Source organism: Stegodyphus dumicola, chromosome 3, assembly GCF_044657685.1.
Source record: "Stegodyphus dumicola isolate Sdum_Otavi_A_Nest chromosome 3, ASM4465768v1".
Classification (NCBI taxonomy): Eukaryota; Metazoa; Arthropoda; class Arachnida; order Araneae; family Eresidae; genus Stegodyphus; species Stegodyphus dumicola.
Window position 1 is genome coordinate 128,918,239 of NC_140770.1, and position 19,057 is coordinate 128,937,295.

Below are 19,057 nucleotides of genomic sequence, written 5' to 3' on the forward strand. Positions count from 1 at the left end.
TGCAGTGATGAAAACAAAATATAAAAAATAATGATTCACCAGGATGGCATCAGAGATATAAAATATCAGTATGTGTAAAATCAACAATGTTTCTATGTAAAATGTTTTGATTTGAGATATATGCCAAGCATATGCTTCTATGGAGCCAAATTACTGGTCATACAAATTTACACTTAAATGATTGTTTCCTCAATAACAATGTACTTTATTTAGTGCCAAAGTGAAATTAAGAATTGAAACTCTCCACATTGTTTGAAATGAGAAATATTGTCAGCTAATTTTAAATTTATTTTTCTTTCAAAATGTTGCATTTGAAAAAACGGTGGGCCTATCAGTGGCTGAGCGGTAAAAGCCACTGGATGCTAGTAGTTTGGTCTGGGGTTAGTCCCAGTGAAAGGCTGGCTGCAGGGTGTTTTTGTGGTTTTCTCCATGTGTAATGTGGATACAAAGCAGTTTTCTTTAAAAAGACCTCCACAGGACATCTTTCCCTTTCCATGCAAGTACCTAAGGGTAATAAACAAAAAAAAAAAACTGTGGATTGAAAGATATGCTTTTGATGAAGTGAAAATATTCCCATTCCATAATTCCAAAACATTGTGAAATGCACAGTATTAAAATTTCAATAATCAAAATAAGCAACATTGTTAAGTGGAAAGGGAAAAATCATCAATCTTTATTTCTATATCAAAAGAAGACCTAAACAAAGTATTTCTAATGTATCATTGGAAACAAGAGAAAAATCTGCCAGTGCAGAAATCAATAGTGAACTTTTCAAATACATGTGAAGCAACAGTAAATAAAATACCAAACCAAAATTTACGACTAATAAAGCTAAAAAGCATAATGTTCACCAGCTTTTGCCGAGGCAAGTGGCTCACTGCAAAACTCATAGAACCCTGTATGAAAACTATTTAGGAGATAAATGAAAATACATTGTAACTATTCATGAAGCATGGATTTATCTAAATAACTACAGTCAAAAGTCTTTAATCCGGACTCGTCGGGACTTCGGTGATTCCAGATTATAAATCATCAATTTAAATCTGGTAAGATTGCATGCAGAAATTATAAAATTAAAAATATGAAAAAGTAATTTATAAAATAATGAGCAATTATGATCTAAAGGGTATCAAAATTTACAAAAAAAGAAGCTTAATATTTATTTGTTTACTTTATTAAACATTTCTTTCAACGCGCGCATGCATAAAGCATACATTACGCATAGCCGAAATTAGAAAATTGCAACCAGAAAACTATTTAATGTGTATTCGTGATATTTATAATGATGAGGAATTTGATTTAAATCATATCAAAGATGGAGTACATCGAGATGAAATACTACATTTAGTTAGTAATTATAAGAAATAAATAAAAACAAATAAAATAATAATAATAATAATAATCAAATAAAATAAAAACATCTGCCCTGAAGATAAGGATAGTACTGACAGATCAACTTCGAGTTCATTGTGTAACCAACAATGCGCTCTAATATGGTATTATCGAACAGTAGTAACCAAGAGTCTGTAGGGGACGATACAGTTCTGGCATCACCAACATTTCCAGGCAATTTAGTGATAATATTATGCGAAACTGTTCTTATATTTTGTTTCGGCTTTTTTTATTCCATTTTGTAATCCCATCTTTCCCAGTATAAAATTCGCCTAAATTGGATGCATCTATTTCATTATCTGAATCAAATTCTTCTTCCGATGAAGTTTTATGAGCACTAAATTGCTCTTCATCAATACTTTCTTCATCGTCTCCATTTATTGATTCTTCATCTGTTGATACTTCGACAAGTAATGTTTGAAGCTGTTTCATTTCATCTTTACAGCTTAAATAACGATGCATCTTTTAAATTCTTGTACAGGCGTTATTAAAAAAAAAAACACAAATGCAAGAACACACGTTGGGTCTTTCAGGCCCGGAGGTGCAGTTTCTAGCTAAAGACAGCTTCGAAAAATATGACCTTCTATGCAATGGAAAGAGGGTGACCTTCGAAGCATATTTTCTTTTGAACTGATCAATGAGAAAATAGACTAGAAGAGAAACACGCTAATGTGACAATCAAAATCGTAAAAACAACCTTGTATTTAGCGTAAGTATAATGAAACACTCAATCGATTTCGAGGGCAGCTAAAGGTCCCTCCTCATCAGGAGAAAGAAATACCAAGAAAGAAGAAAATAAAGGAGAAGGAGTCTGTGTGTGAGAAGGAACATGTGGTCCTTATCAGCACTGCACGTGGTTATAACTGGATTTTTAATCAGAGTTGCACTGGCCGCCTACTTTTACTGAGCCAGGCTATCTGATCAAGCATAAAGGACAAGAAAAATTAGCGAAGTTAAAATAGGGAGCGAGGGGCAAATGCACCTTCACGCTCAAAATCTGAACTTCAAATAATGGAAAGCAACCACTGAACGGATTTTTATACCCTCTGGTGGTACCAAACGCGAGAAGGTAACGCCAGCTATCGGCAAAAATAACTGAATTAAGATAGTAGAATTTTAAAGGCACTAGGAAGGACTGGATTGGACTTCAAATCATTAACTAAACCTGCTAAATCTTTGTGAATGTGAAAAGCCTCAAGAAAATCCAATTCACCTATGGAAGAAGCCTTTTGGATAATTTTTGCAGACCCAAAGTCAAAATTATGGTTAAATGTCCAACTATGATATGCTATTGAAGACTTGTTAATTTTGCCTTTTCTGACATAAGATTCATGTTCCTTGATACGAAACTTCAACGCTCTTTTTGTTTGGCCAATATATCTTAAACCACACTGACACGATATACTATAAACTACCCAAGAATTCAAGACAGAAACGCAATCTTTTAGAATCGAAGGGTGAATTTTATTAATAGGGGAGAAAACGACTTGAAACTTTAGTAAGCGTGAAAAACGCTTACTAAAGTTTCTCTGAGTCAAACCCACTTTGTTTTCCAAAATGCATATTTTCATCAAGTTGAAGGATTGGCTATGGGTAATCCTCTCAGTCCGGTACTTGTTGACATTTATATGCACTATTTTGAGATGAAATTATTTGATAAACTATCTTTTCGTCTTTGGATTCGGTATGTTGACGACACTTTCGCACTTTTTGATGGTTATAAAGAGGATTTATCCGAGATTCTATCTATTATGAATTCAATTGATCCAGCCATCCAATTCACTCTTGAAATTGAATCCAACAATTCCCTCCCCTTCCTTGATATTCTTATAATCCACAATGAAACTGACTTTAGCACCACTGTGTACCGTTATCCCTTTGCAGTTTGTTTACCACCCCATGCCAAGTCATGCCACCCTGTTAAGCAAAAAATGGCTTCTTTTTACCATTATGTATTCTGCGCGCTTAAAGTTTGTTCCTCTGAATCTTTGCTTACCAATGAACTTAATTATTTGAGAGCAGTTGCAATTGACCGTGGATTTTCTCCCGTGATTATTGATAAAGCCGTTAAAAAATTTTCAGATTCCCATCAAAGAAGACATTCCACTGTTAGAAATAATATTAATGACCTTGTTGTGCTTTCATTTTATCCTTCTGTTAGCTATAAAATTGCACGGATTCTCCAGAAATTCAATTTTCAAGTCGGTTTCTCCCCTATTAATAAAATTCATCCTTCGATTCTAAAAGATTGCATTTCTGTCTTGAATTCTTGGGGAATTTATAGTATATCGTGTCGGTGTGGTTTAAGATATATTGGCCAAACAAAAAGAGCATTGAAGTTTCGTATCAAGGAACATGAATCTTATGTCAGAAAAGGCGAAACTAACAAGTCTTCAATAGCATATCATAGTTGGACATTTAACCATAATTTTGACTTTGGGTCTGCAAAAATTATCCAAAAAGGCTTCTACCATAGGTGAATTGGATTTTCTTGAGGCTTTTCACATTCACAAAGATTTAGCAGGTTTAGTTAATGATTTGAGGTCCAATCCAGTCCTTCCTAATGCCTTTAAAATTCTACTATCTTAATTCAGTTATTTTTGCCGATAGCTGGCGTTACGTCCTCTCGTTTGGTACTACCAAAGGGTATAAAAATCCATTCAGTGGTTGCTTTCCATTATTTGAAGTTCAGATTTTGAGCGTGAAGGTGCATTTGCCCCTCGCTCCCTATTTTAACTTCACTAATTTTTCTTGTCCTTTATGCTTGATCAGATAGCCTGGCTCAGTAAAAGTAGGCGGCCAGTGCAACTCTGATTAAAAATCCAGTTATAACCATGCGCAGTGCTGATAAGGACCACGTGTTTCTGAAACTCCTCCTCCTTTATTTTCTTCTTTCTTGGTATTTCTTTTTCCTGATGAGGAGGGACCTTTAGCTGCCCTCGAAATCGATTGAGTGTTTCATTATACTTACGCTAAATACAAGGTTGTTTTTACGATTTTGATCAATGAGAAAATATTTAAATTTATGAATAAAAAAATGTTGCTTCATTGAAACAAGCAGTAAATAACTTACTTCATACAAAGCAGGATCATTTGGGTGTGGGTGAAACCCTTTCTGTTGACATTGAGATATATAGTCTAAACCATAATCAGGTGTTAAGGAAAATATAGATGTTCTGAAAAGTAATTTCATTTTATTGGTTTTAAATTAAATATACAACAACAACATAACTACATTAATAACATGAAGTCTTTGAAAATACTCTTTCATCTACTGTCAGTAAGCAAAATATCAGCAATTAATATTAATTCTTAGTAACAAAGTAAGTTATTTCCAAATATATCACGTGGCTTAATTGTGGAGTAAATATAATTTACAAATTGACTTTAAGTGAAGAAATTAAATTTAATGTCATTCAAAGAAATTTTTAGTACAAATTTTACGAGCTTATTTTTTGGATTTTATCTCAAAACATCCATTTATAGTATTCCTTTGAAAATTAGATTTTTGTCATTCATAAAAATGGCATAGTGAAACAGTTTTTCTGTAATAATTTGGACTTTTTAGAAATTCTAAATTAATGAAAGAAATACATTGTTTTACAAAATGAAATTCTGAACAAGGTGCATGACTAAATTGTGTTTTATTTTGCACTGTATAGTCACTGAGAAATTATTTATCTACACCTTAGTTTGAGGCGGGGGGGGGGGGGGGGGTTCCTACTTCAGGCGTCAGCCATAGTAGTAAATTTAAACAAATATTAAAATTAAGCAGAAGTACCCTGCTGCATATGAAAGCTATTGGTCAGTGATAACATATAGGTTGAAAGGTTATTGCAGTCAACAATGTGGAATGAGGCAATAAATTAAGACAGATTTTTTATAATTAAAATGATAAAAAAAAATCATATTGACCAGTATAATAGATATATTTTACACACCACTAAAGTAAATTCAGATATAATTTTAGGTTACACCAAAGTACATAAGTGACCAAGGACAGATCAGCAGTGAATGGCCAGATCAGTAGCTATGGATTAAATAGCAAGCTTTTGGAGACCTAAGAGTGCACTAATTTCTCTAACGCTGCTCCATGACACTGACTTAGGTTGACTGCCTATTGACAATCAGCCTGTAGGTCGCTGAGGAACACCAATGCAATAAATTTAAACAGATTTTTAAATTAAAATTAAATAGAAGCATAGCTATGCTCATGAAAATTGCCAATCATTGGTGGCCTACAGATTAATGGTTATTGGCCAATAACTTACAAGCTGGCAGTCACCACTCACATCATTGGCAGGGCAGTAAACTTAGAGATTTTTACGGTACTTTCTCATTATCTGCACTCCCTAAAATGTATTCATGAGGCAATACACTATGACACTAAAATAAGCAACCCATAATGTCACCAAAATATATTTACGTAATAACCCAGGTATGTGCATGTATGCAGCAAACTAGCATGGATTTCAACTTATTAAATTCAAAGGTCATTTTTCAGATTAGTATGAGCATTTTCCTTGTAAGGAATCATAATGGGACTGTGGAGTTTACTAAATGATGAAAAGAAAATGTTGCATTTCTTCAGAAATTTGGTGCCTTGTCTAATCAACAGAGAATGCAGATATTCAGATTCTGTGACATTATACTTCTCAAACAATCAAATTTCATGAAAATGCATTGAAAATTGCAAGTAAAAAGTTAGAATTGAGGTCAGAAATCAGTTTGAAGAGAGCTGTATTTCATTTATGACAGCTATTTGGTTTATTGAGCAGAAAAATATATGTCAAAGAAGTTCTGTGAAGAACTGGAATTACCTCCAAATAGATTGTTGTAATTATCTCCGAGAAGTGAGTATGACTTCTATGCAAAAAGAAGAATGTTACAAAATTGGTGACTCACTGAAACAGACACGAGTTTATTTACATGGCACAAAAATAGATTTTGTATAAATTTGCTGTGAAAGTAGCGAAACATTTTTTATGACTGTTCTTGACAGAAGCATAATAACAAAAATTGAAAAGTATATCAAACAAGGAATTATTTATCTTTTCTGATAGCTGGAAAGGATATAGCACCGAGGAACTGGAAAACTACGATGATAGGTAGCTGATAATGCTGATGATATCTAAAATCACTGTTGAACAAACTATATAAACTATTATGAATGACTCTAGCTACATTAGTCAAGTTCTTGATAAAATTAATAAACAAGGTGCAGCAGAAATTATCTGAGAGTTTCCAAAACAAGTGGTATGAATAAGAGTTGCATGAAATGAACACATGTTATTGTACAAGTGATTTTGCTGGGTTTAATGATTGGCAAGGTCATGAGGAGAAGGGGCATCTTAATAGGTCCCTTTTAATAATATACTTTCTATGGAATGGTCAGACCATTACATAAATTATTAAAACTAATCCTTTAGTTTTGAAAGTTTATTAGTACTTATGTAATATTTTTGCTATTGAATAGTTTTCAAGCAGCTGTGACATATTTGGGAAAATGTCTTCCAAATTCTTTTCATAAATGTACTGAAGTAATGTTGGCAAAGTCAGACATCTGTTGGCAGTTTGTAATAACATGGGGGGGTAGCACTTCTAGATCTAAGGTATTTATACCTTCTGAATTTCATTTTGGGTTCCTCAGAGCATCTACAAGCTCATTACAACCGCTGTTCAGATATTCCTAGCACAAAACAATATTTCTTTCAATGGCATAAGAGCAGTTTCTATAATAACATTTAAAAAATTTAGCTGTAATTTATTTTTTTCTGCTAAAATGGGTTAATTTCTGATTTCATAAGAAAACTGCTTTTTATAGTTTTACATCTGGTATCACTAGACCGAAGAACTCACTCTAAATATATAATCAATTCCCTTGCTACTAATCCCTTTTCTTGGGACTGCAATGCTTTACTAAATCCCTTTTCTTGGGACTGCACACACAACGTTGCATTTAGAAGTTTTATTATAGTGTCTAATTCTGCAGTTTGCCTTGTTAATGTTGTTGATATGAACAAGAAAAGTAGACCAGATCAATTTCATTTTATGGCATGAAAAACATGCATTTTTCTGAGAATAAGTAAACAAAAAAACAAGTAAATGGTTCACACAAAGCACTAAGAACTCCTACATTTCACCACTCGGTACTTTTCAAATGTTTAACATGTCTATAATCCAAGGAAGATTCTAGATCCTAGATTTTGTTGCAAGGCATATTTTCCTTCCCTCACTCTGTTAAATCGACCACTAGAATAAAAGGTATAAAAATATCCTTGAAAATTATTTTGTGACACATGGAGATAATTTTCTTTTGTTTAAATCACTAATGGCTTTAATGCACACAATGCTTTTGAAAAGTTAGTGCTGGAAGTCTAAGAGCTACATGACATCTTTTTAGCATTAGAAAATAAATTTTTGATAACATGAAACAGAAACTAAATATTACTAATGAGAAATTAAATACTACCAATTGAAGTGTGATTCCAAATAGATTCCAAACAGATTCTAACAATTCTTTATAAATTACTTTTCACTTGCATAGCATTAATTAAAGATAAATTACACATGCATACAAAATTGGCTCCCAAATCAAGTATCTTTTAAGTAAGATCATTTATTTATAAAAGTTTTACTTCCAGTATGTCTCTGGAATTATTTATTAAAATGGAGAAATACTTACGAATGCATAATTTTCTTTATAACTATTTTTGATTTGCATTCCAATCACATATTAAATTTTGACATATTTTCTTCCTTTTTATATTTGCTGCACTTTATTTATAGCTTTTAATTTTTAATGTGAAAAATTTTACAAATTTACACCATTTTAATTCTAAATGCATGACTTGATACTACTGTTTATATATCGCAAAAAATTTGGATTTTTTTCTTTAAGTGTTATGTAATTACAAACATTTTTCCTCTTTATCAGATGATCTCCAATATGCAACAAAAGAAATGAGAAATTTTGCTACTGTAATCAGTGTAAAATCTTTTATAATGAAAAATGAATGAAAAAGACAAATGATCTTAACTCATTGAGACATAGTCATGTGCAGGATATTAGATTTAATTAATGTAAAAAACAAGTAAAATTTATCAAAGCCTGGCTCTTCAACACAGGAAATGATGACATCAGAAGGAAAAATAATAATAATAAACTTACAATCTCAAAATTTCTGATTAAAATTTATACCCCATAATAAATTATCTCAGTATTTTAAAGTTAAAAAAAAGTAAAATATCGTAAAAATTCGTACAAATATTTCACTGCTTAACATAAGATTCATTTATTTTTTGTGGGGGGTGTATTTTCATACTTTCTTATTACGTTCAATAATGGGAGAAATATTATGAAAGTCAGCTAAATGTTTATTATTTCCTGAAACAAAATTAACACTTCTTACTGTCAACTGGAAACAACAAATTTCTACTACAGTAGACGTTCGTTTTTACGAACCTCTTTTTTACGAACACTCTCGATTTGACGAACCAGCGAATGGTCCCGAATACACTCCCATAGATGTAATGTAATTTTGCGCTCTTATTTACGAACTACAAATCAGGAAAATCTCTTTTTTGCGAACTCAGTTTTCATACTTCTGTGTGTTTCATTGGGACGAAGTGTGAAGGTCAAATAAAATCTCCAACTATTTTGAGGCAGCAAGTGCGAAACATTCGAAGAAGTACAGTAAGGAAGGAGGGGGCGCAGAAGAGGGGGAATTAGGACAAATTTATGGTGTTGTTTGTTGTGGGAGGCTCTCAGAAGAGCATCGGCCTGATGTTGTTGGGTGGGGGTAAGACCATTCGTGTTAAAGGGGTTTGGGTTGCTTCTAAAAGAGAGTTGTTGCTATTTGTAATGTCATAGTCATTTGATCTGGACAACTCAATCAGTGAAGTCTCGTTAGTCGAGAGAGAGATTGGGCCAGTTTTTGTTAAGTAAGATTCTTAGAGCTATGTCGCAAATGAAGAAACGAATTTGTTTAGCGGTTAAAATAAAGAAGAAGATTTTAAAATAAGTTGACGAAAAAATATTAAGCAAGACACAAATTGCTCAGAAATATGGAATTCCTAAAAATAGTTTATCGATGATTTTAAAGGCAAGAGAGAAGATCTTTGGAGCTAAAAACGGAAATGATGAATGTGGACCCTCCTCTCGAAAATATTTTCGAGAATCAAAACACCCAAATTTGGAAAGGGCTGTGCTTGTTTGGTTTCGAAAGATGAGAAGCTTAAACATTCCAATTGATGGAAATGTACTTAAAGAACAAGCACACTTTTTTGCTTCTAAATTAAACATCAAAGATTTTAAAGCATCGGATGGTTGGGTACAGAAATTTAAATTTCGGAATGGTTTGAGTTTCCGGAAAGTGTGTGGTGAAAGTGCAGCAGTAGACACGTCATGAATGATGGAAATGAATGGAAAGAAGAAAAGTTGAAATTGCTTCTTTCTGAATACGCAGCAGATGACGTTTATAATGCGGACGAAACGGCTTTGCTTTTTAAGATTTTGCCAGAAAGAACATTAACCTACAAAGGAGATAAATGTGTTGGAGGTAATAAAGCTAAAGAGAGACTTACAGTTTTGATTGCAGCCAACATGACTGGGTCACAAAAATTGCCTCTGCTCTTTATTGGAAAATATCTGAAACCAAGGTGTTTCAAAAATGTTCAGAAGATTCCTGCTGCATATTATGCTAATAATAAGGCCTGAATGACTGGCAACATCTACAAAAAATGGTTGAGAGATTTAGATAACCGTTTTTCAGTAGAGAAGCGCAAAGTTCTCCTAATCGTGGACAATTGTACTGCACACATGGAAGTCACTGGGCTTCAAGCAATCCGTGTGGAATATCTCCCACCAAATGCAACTGCAGTTTTACAGCCAATGGATCAGGGGATAATCAATAGTTTCAAGCGAAATTATAAGACAGTGCTCTTGCAAAGAGTAATCCTTCGCTTGGAAAGGGAACAACCTTATCAGATTGATATTCTTGGTGCAATGCATTTATCAATCAGTGCATGGAATGATGTTTTAGATGAAACAATTTCTAAAGCCTTTCGACATGCAGGTTTTATTAAAGAAACAGACGTAACTGAAGAAATCCACGACAATAGATCTCACGACAAAGATGAGGTTCTCATGCATGAACTTCGCCGTAGAAATCCACAGTTGCCAGAACTTTCATTCGAGGATTTTTTAAATGTGGATTCTAACGTCATCTGCACGGAGGAAATATCGGATCACGATATTATTAGCAGCATAATCAACGAGAATGAGAGACTTTCAGATCCAGAAGAAGAAGAAGAAAATGAAGTAACACCAAGACCGACTTTAAAACAAGCTGCTGAATACTTGTCAGAACTTAGACGATTTTTTGAGGCCAGTGATAATTGTGAAATGCTAACAAATATAGAGAAGATGGAGTCTTGCATTGTACAATCTGTTGTTTTAAAACAGACAAAGATAAGTGATTATTTTGTTGCTCAATGACTTAATAAAGGTATGTTTTACAAATATTTTATATTTCTTGTTTGTTTAATAGAATGGATATCATTTATTAAGTAGTAATATTATTAAAAATAATTCCTAATACATAAATAAAAGCATGGAATAGTATCACTAACCTGTCTCGAAAACATTAAAATGTGAAATACTAACAATTTCCGATGCCTTTCTAAATTACGAACTCTCGATTTAACGAACTGTTTTCGTAGTCCCTACGAGTTCATAAAAACGAGCGTCTACTGTATCAAATAAAATAAAAACTCAATTAAAAATAATTTTGAAAAATAGTATATATTACAGTTGTCTTTCTTTTCTGAATGTAAATTAGTTTAAATAGGAAAAGAGAAAATATTTATATCAAAATGTAGTAAAATATGAAAACACTACATGAGTAAGGAAACTGAAGAAATTTCACATTTAGGATTATCTAGTACGTATGGTGACTTGTTTAGCTTTTTGATTCTGATACTGGATTAATAAAATTCATCAGATTTTTTGTGATCTTCCATTTCAATGGTGGCAATGAAAGTCATTTATGGAGAAACTGCTGCTAGAGCACTGCATCTGAAGCAAGGAACTTGAAAGTCGGTTTCAAATTCTTAGGTCCAAAGGAAATGCCACAATGTCAATTTGATTGTAAATTTCTAAGCATTCTGAAAAAAGAAACATAACTGCAGTTTCTGCAGTTTTATTTTTAAATTTTTAAACTGGAATTTCAGTGCATGCAAGATTTCAAAAATCTGACGTACAAAATTGTTTCATTGAGAAGTTCAGTCTAGTGTTATCAATATTCAAGCAAGGAGGAGGCACCTCTCAAGCTCAAGATTCCTCACAACTGAGGATGTTGTGAAGCCCCTAAACTGGCCTTCATGATTGGTCATATGTATTGGATGCAATAAATTTTGGTACAGTTATTTGAAGTTAATACTAATCAATAAAACACCAAATTAATATTTGGAGACTTACTTATTATATTTTGGTGCACATACAATAGCTATAGCCTCAGGCATCATTAACTGATAAGAACAATGAGTATGTAAATCAACGCTGGACAGAAAAGCTGTTTGGCTAGGATGAGTCTGGAAATAGCATGCATACTAAAGTTACATTACTTTAAACACTGAGCTAGAAAGAAATATAAACTTACAAAAATGAAATTACAATAAATAACAGAAACATTTTCCTAAAATTATTACACACAAAAGTTAACTTGCATTAAGTTAATAATGCATTTTAATTTCAGATTATCCATGTCAAGATTCAACAAACCTCATCACCAAATGTACCGCGATGTCTTCACAAAACAACTGTATATTTTTTAACTAAGCTCGCAGCAGATCACTCAAAAAAGTGAAAGGACTTCATATGCTGTGTCATACATTTAAAAGTGCCATTCCTAACAACTAAATGCCATAGAAGGTAGTAATTAAATATTTTTAATTCTTCATGTGGCATATGTTGAAAATATCCTTACTAAATGCTGTTTATGGCAGGATTAGTATTCTTTAGAACATATTACCAGAAGAAAAAAAATTGAGCAAAAAGATTTAAATGAAATGCCTTTTTATATGTCTTCATGCAAATACTTATGGAATGATCTTATTTTAATGAGCATATAAAAAGTTCAGATATATTTATATACTAGCTGATGAAGTTTACAATGATTTTTAAAAACTGACCTTATACTGTTGCAAGTTATGGGATTTTTTATCTTTTTTGAATAATAAGTTCATAGAAGCAGGAAGAATGAATAATTTATTAGGAAAATACACAAAATAATGGTTGGAAATAACTCAAGGAGAATGCAGATATTCAGCAATTCCTCCTTAACACATGAAATAAATCATTAAATTCCTAGGATAACTCTCAAGGTAAAATTTAACATATAGTTGTTCAGCTAATCACTAGGTCTCATAGCTGATTCACAGCTAAGCTCTCTGATCCATATTTATACTCTGCAGCAGGGGCTTTGAAAATGCCTAAAGAATTTATCATGGGAAGGAAGGATTATAAGAACTGATAATTTAAAAAATGTGTTTTCACGACTCCTCCAGAAAGTTGTCAAGTTGGGCAGAATTTGCCAAATGTTGCCATGCTCCTCAGGAAAAATTGTCTACATCTTCAGTTTTAATTGTGCTATTTTTATAATTCCAAAACCGTTTCACTCAGAATTACGAAACCTATAATTCTCTGAAACAAATAAACACTGAAATACAATATATAGTTAAAGTTGTTCTGCAGAGTAAAATTCTGTGCAGTTTTCAAATTTAATGTTTGATGTTCTTTTTAGGCATTTTTACGGTACATTTAAAAGCCAGATGGAGGCTGGCCGTGTAGCAGCTAGTACAAAATATTACAATACAGAAAAATAAAAATACAATAAAAAGATTAAAATATTTACAATATATATATTTACAATATATATATATATATATATATATATATATATTGATAATACTATGCTATGTGTTTTGTTTAAAATGAAATAAAAACAATTCCATCTTAGACTAACTGAACAAAAAATAAAATGCACAACACTGATCACATTTCTATTGGGCAGAAGAATCCCCTCCTAAAAAGTAGACCTCTCATTTCTGTCTCTTGTAATACAAAGGACTTTTGTTAAATCAAAACCAAAGTTTGCATATTGTCAACATACTACACTTCAGAATAATTTCTATCAACTAACAACTTTTTCGGGTTATTCAGTTTGTTTTCAATAACCTAACTTCAATAAGGAAAGAAAAAAACTGACATTTCTAATGCAATATAAAAACTGAGTAAAATATCAAAGCACTAAACTCACATGAATCCATCCTAGAGTAATAAGATCATGTTTATCTAGATACATAAATATATCTTCTTCATTATCAGTAGTACAAGAATCTGATGTGCCAGACTGCTTTGGAACAAGCAAATGTGTAACCATAAGTTGATTATGAGACTGCAGAAGAAAATATGGTTCAGTTTCCCAATAGTTACAAAAAAGTACATGTGAAATGACAAATATATTAATCTTAGAATAATGTCAAAAAATAACACAGTAATTAAATATTCCTATGTTCTACATATATTTATGTACAGTAAATATAAATACTTGTATTAGCATGTTAAAATACATTTATTATTAATAATAAACATTATGTAATGATGTCTGAAATTTTTAATAAAATACATTTTGCTTTTGCTCTTCCTAAGCTGCCTTATTGGTCTATCACAGTTCAGACAATAGTTGGCCTGATGTTCTCATGAAAAATCTCTGACACTTTTGGACAGCTTGGTTGTTTACATGTATCCTTCCTTCCTTTTCCTATAACATTAATCTAATGTCTTTGCCATATCTTGAGCAACATTCTTGGTGATAAGATGTCTAAATGATTAATAGGTTCAACTATTCCTGAGAAATACTTGAGAAGCAAGTGTCCAGCCATTTGAGGAAAAAAATAACATACTTGCATAGTTCTCTTCATTTACCAGAACAAAATATAGTCCTTTATTATCATTTATGCTTCTTATTCTATGAATTTAGAGACAATTTTCCTTTTCATTCAGATCTCTATCATCTCTTAAATTATCCATTCCATCTAGCAAGTTACTGGGCTTTTGATGGTCTAAAAAAGTATCATCTTAAGTCATTTTTTAAAAATTTTAATTGTATATAATTTAAGAAAATCAGGTTTTGATGTTGGAAGAAAATCAAATTTTGACATTTCAAATATCTATAGATTAACTATGTCCATGTCTTGTCACTAATATATTATGATACATTAACAAAGTATTTATCATCCATGTAGCCAGGCAAATATGGCCATTCCATGGCGCATATCATTTCAAATATCATCCACAGTTGGAAAACTATCAGTTCTCAATATCTACTGCACAATATATATTGTTCATAACGAATTGTTTTCATTTATGTCCATAGACTGTATGCTTTCTAAGCACACTTGTTTGTGCAACATCTACACCTGTACAAAATATTACGGATTTTTCTCTTTTATTGCTGTTTGCATAATTTATCAAAGTTTTCTAATCTCCAATTTGTTTCAGCAAACAATGTTTATAAATGAAATTTTAGAAATTAACATTTTATTTAACAGAGAGAAATGACCACACTTTTTAATTCCTTGCATTTAAATAAGTTATGTGCCTTTTTTCCTTTAAGAAAAGTTGACTTCAACAGTTAACAATATTTGGTTACTTCACTAATACAACTTTAAGATTTATTAATTTTATTCATTTAATTTTTTGTAGTTCCTATAAGTTTTGTACATTTATTTTAATCTTTAGATTATTTGTTATTACATAGTCATTTCATTAAATTTATTTAATAACTCAAATAAGCCCAAAAAAATTCTGAATACAAAATTAAGAGAATAAATCAAAATACTAAACATTGCCAAAGAAGGTCTAATGCAATTGTTTAAAAAACAAATTTCACTTCAGGTTGTAAATATTATTTTTAAAAAAGGTAAATTTGTTACTGAAGCATTTAAATAAATGTGGGCATAAAAAGATATCCTCTGAATGAAAAGACAGGAAACTTTATAAGAATGAATCTAAAAAATCAAAGATTACCAATTCACACAATTAAAATGAATATGACAAGATCATGGAGTGTCAGCAGCACCATTACTTAAAAAGATGCCTTATGAAAACTGGATTAAAAACTTGTAGACCATGCAGAAAATCTGAGCTGACCCTTCCAAAGAAAGAAATGATTTTCTTGAACCCAAATGTAAGCCACATAACTTATCAAAACTAGAGCAAGGAATCAATTAATTATTTTCATTACTCAACCCAATTTTTCTAATTTATTTCAGAATTTTACTTTTAAAACCTTTTATGCTTTGCTCTCTCACTGAAAATATTTCTTTCATTTTTCTTCATATTTTCTGAAAATGGGTTGTTTGAAAATGAGTTCTTTTTTCCCAATGAAAATTTAATCCAAATACTTAATTAACAAGGTTCAACATCTTTGTAAGAAGCATGGGGAAGGAAACAAAGAAGGCTGGATTTTAACTAAGCACCCTCCATCTTCATTGATTTGGAGCAGCATATATGTTTATGGCAATGGTCACATCGAAATAATTAATGGAAATGTATATTCATAAAACTATAAGACAGACCTTGGAAAAACATCTCTTTCAACAGCATAATGCATGCTGTCCTCAAGGAGGAGCAATTTTTCTACAAAACAGTGCTCCTTGTCTTACATTCAGGATCCTGAAAAATTATTTTAATTTTAAATAGCTTAAAGTGCTAGCTTGGCCTGGAAATAGTCCTGATATGAAATCCACTTAAGAAATATGGAAAACTTTCAAGAATAAAGTCCATGAAGAAATAACAAAAATGGATAACTAATTTAAAGAAAATATAGGATCATGACAAACATCTACAGCACCATTTGCACAATCTTTATAAGACAAATACCAAAAGAATCTAAGCATTGTTAAAAGCCACAATGTGTCGTACTAAATACTGAAGTGTATTAATATTGTTTAAAATATAATTTGCTATAAGTCTTCTGTTTAAATTTATCACTGTATACATTTAATGTACTACAATAATTCTTATATAGAATCTAAAGAGGATTTCTATACTTACGAAGAAAAGAGAAAAGCAGTAATATCATTCAGAAGATTTTTATCTGTGAAAGAGCATACAAATGTATGGTAGTTTTCCAGCATGTTATAACTTCCTGTGACGTACTGTATGGTAGGGAAAAAATGTTATGTTCACTACAAGAACAATAAAAATAATTATATCATAAATAATACATTCATGTAAATAGAAATAACCTAAACACAATTCCATCTGCCAAAAATATGAAAATAAGAGTACACTGGAAGATTTAACTACAGTAGCAACATTCAATTGAGCCTTTTGAGATTTGGCAGTGGGAAATAAGGAGCATATGACGTATGAAAGAAAAGATACAAATCATCTGTACTCAGTAGATCACTGGAACTAGAGCCGAAGTGTTAAAACTAAAATCCTATCATAACACCTAAGCATGGCATTTTTTCTATCATACAGTCCATCACAGGAAGTTATAACATGCTGGAAAGCTACCATACATTTGTATGCTCTTTTACAGATAAAAATCTGCTGAATGATATTACTGCTCTTCTCCTTTCTTCATAAGTGCAGAAATCTCTTTAGATTTTTTTCATTAACTAAGAAATACCTAACTTATATCTGTCATAAAAGCATAGTGACATAAAACAAACATTCATGAAGTCAAACCAGATTTACGGGGTCGTTCTTAAGTCACAATCACAAGGGACCCCACATTCCAAGCGGCTTTTACATCATCAATTAATTTTTAAATATAAGATAAACATATCTTTTGTCTTAATATGAAGGAGTATCCCAAAAGTACAAGAGCTATGAGCCTACCACTTCACAAATCCATCGTTGAATAAAATATGAGATAAGAATTATTATTTGGGAGGGAGATGCTTGATTTCATTACAGAAACCAATAAATTAAAAGCATTGCTGAAAGTTTTAATGAAAATGTGGAAATAAACATAAGGAAAGCAAAAGCAAGTTATGATCTACATTCAACTGCCAATTTTACATTGATTTTCCTTAATGTACTACTGGCATTATTAATACCAATACAAAGAATTTCTACACCTAAATTTTTATGCAAAAGAGAGCTTTCATAAATCTCTATGGAATGAGATAAAAAATAAACAACAAATAAATGTAACTGTATTTAACATTTTATTTTAAAATATAAAATTACCATTTTGCCAGCTAATATACCACACGTTTCAACATTCCGATCAGTGTTGGGCATAGCAAGGCTTAGGAATGAGTCTATCCCACCTGAAGGCACAATAACAATTCGGAGGCCATGAACATAAGCAGAATCTGGACCCGGGCTCAAAAGAGAACGAGGCTTAGTACTACGATCTATGGAAGGAGTACTGATGGCTCGGCTGAAAGAAAATGATCAAGATTAAAGTTTTATATGAGATTAAAAAACACCAGCAAATGCAGTGGCATTATTACAATCAGTTTCCATTCAAAAACTAACAAAGAAATGAAGTAAGTGTACATTCCAATTAACGGAATGCCAACTGAAAATTATGTACTAAAGCACCAACTGTGGTTAAAATTTTTATTTCAGCTCACAAGAAGCCATGCAATGACATCAGGGTGAAAACAAGGGAAGAATGAACTTTAATCCAGTAATTTTCAAATGAGGAATAGTTATGAACAAAGTCTTCCAGGAAAAAGATAAAATCTATATTAAGATTTCAAAGTACCACAAAATGAAATTATATTTTACTAATAGCAAAATGAATAGCACAGTAATGAAAGTTATGCTGTGAAAAAAATTATAGAAGGGGAGCTGGTTTGAACATAACCAGTTACTTTGTTATTTAGATCTTTACTGTCGTTTCTCCTTTCTATTTCCCTAGAAAAATGCAAATTAGTTTGCGAGTATTTTTAACAGAAGTTTTCAGACTGTATGACACAGCATGTTTGAAACCATGCTACTAGGTTTCGTTAGCTGTAATAAGATTGTATTTCTTTAATTTTATGTTATTGCTGCTGACATTTAAATTATTACACTTATGAGAAATTTTTTAGCCAACTCACACTAAATAAATTGTTTAGTCTTCAGCTACTAGGTTTAGTTTAATTTCTGAAATTTACTGTTATTTTTCAGTTGCATTACCACAAGAGGTGGCTTGATCTTGTCAAGCACAAAATGTGCATTTATATTCAAGTTCTGTTTTAATAAAAAGGTTATTTTAAAACTTTTCAAGACTCTAGTTTTTTTCAGACAAAGTGATAATTTTTTCCAAATCTGTTAGGGTTGATACTAATTTATGCTACCAAGGAGAACCAAATCCAATAAAGTAATGAAAAAATAGCAACACTGTTGTAATTGTTTATCAAAACTAACAAAACGATCAAAAAATGAATCATCCATGATTTACATAACCTACAGAGGATGAATTTGAGATGACAGAGGTCATGTGACTCACATACGTATATAATGACACAAAAAATCATATTATCTCGGACATAATGTGTATTGTGTGTACAATATATTTTGATTCTCCTACTAAAAAAAAAAATTAGTTAAAAAAATTAGAATAAACAAATTTCTCTATTTCTTCTTCTT

General features: G+C 31.6%; 1 protein-coding gene across 6 annotated transcripts in view; it reads right to left on the reverse strand.

The window, feature by feature from the left end:
* Positions 1 to 19,057, reverse strand: part of LOC118186057 (STAM-binding protein-like A) — a 99,326-nt gene that overhangs the window by 9,721 nt on the left and 70,548 nt on the right. For 5 of the 6 annotated variants that reach the window (XM_085813311.1, XM_085813310.1, XM_085813309.1 and 2 more), the window contains 4 exons: positions 17,663 to 17,858; positions 13,713 to 13,850; positions 11,873 to 11,985; positions 4,466 to 4,568 (listed from right to left, as the gene is read on the reverse strand). In XM_085813311.1, the coding sequence (XP_085669437.1) occupies positions 4,466 to 4,568; positions 11,873 to 11,985; positions 13,713 to 13,850; positions 17,663 to 17,858 (550 nt within the window). Of the gene's footprint in view, positions 1 to 4,465; positions 4,569 to 11,872; positions 11,986 to 13,712; positions 13,851 to 16,513; positions 16,618 to 17,662; positions 17,859 to 19,057 lie in introns of those variants that run through there. The other variant, XM_085813313.1, reaches the window with a different exon arrangement.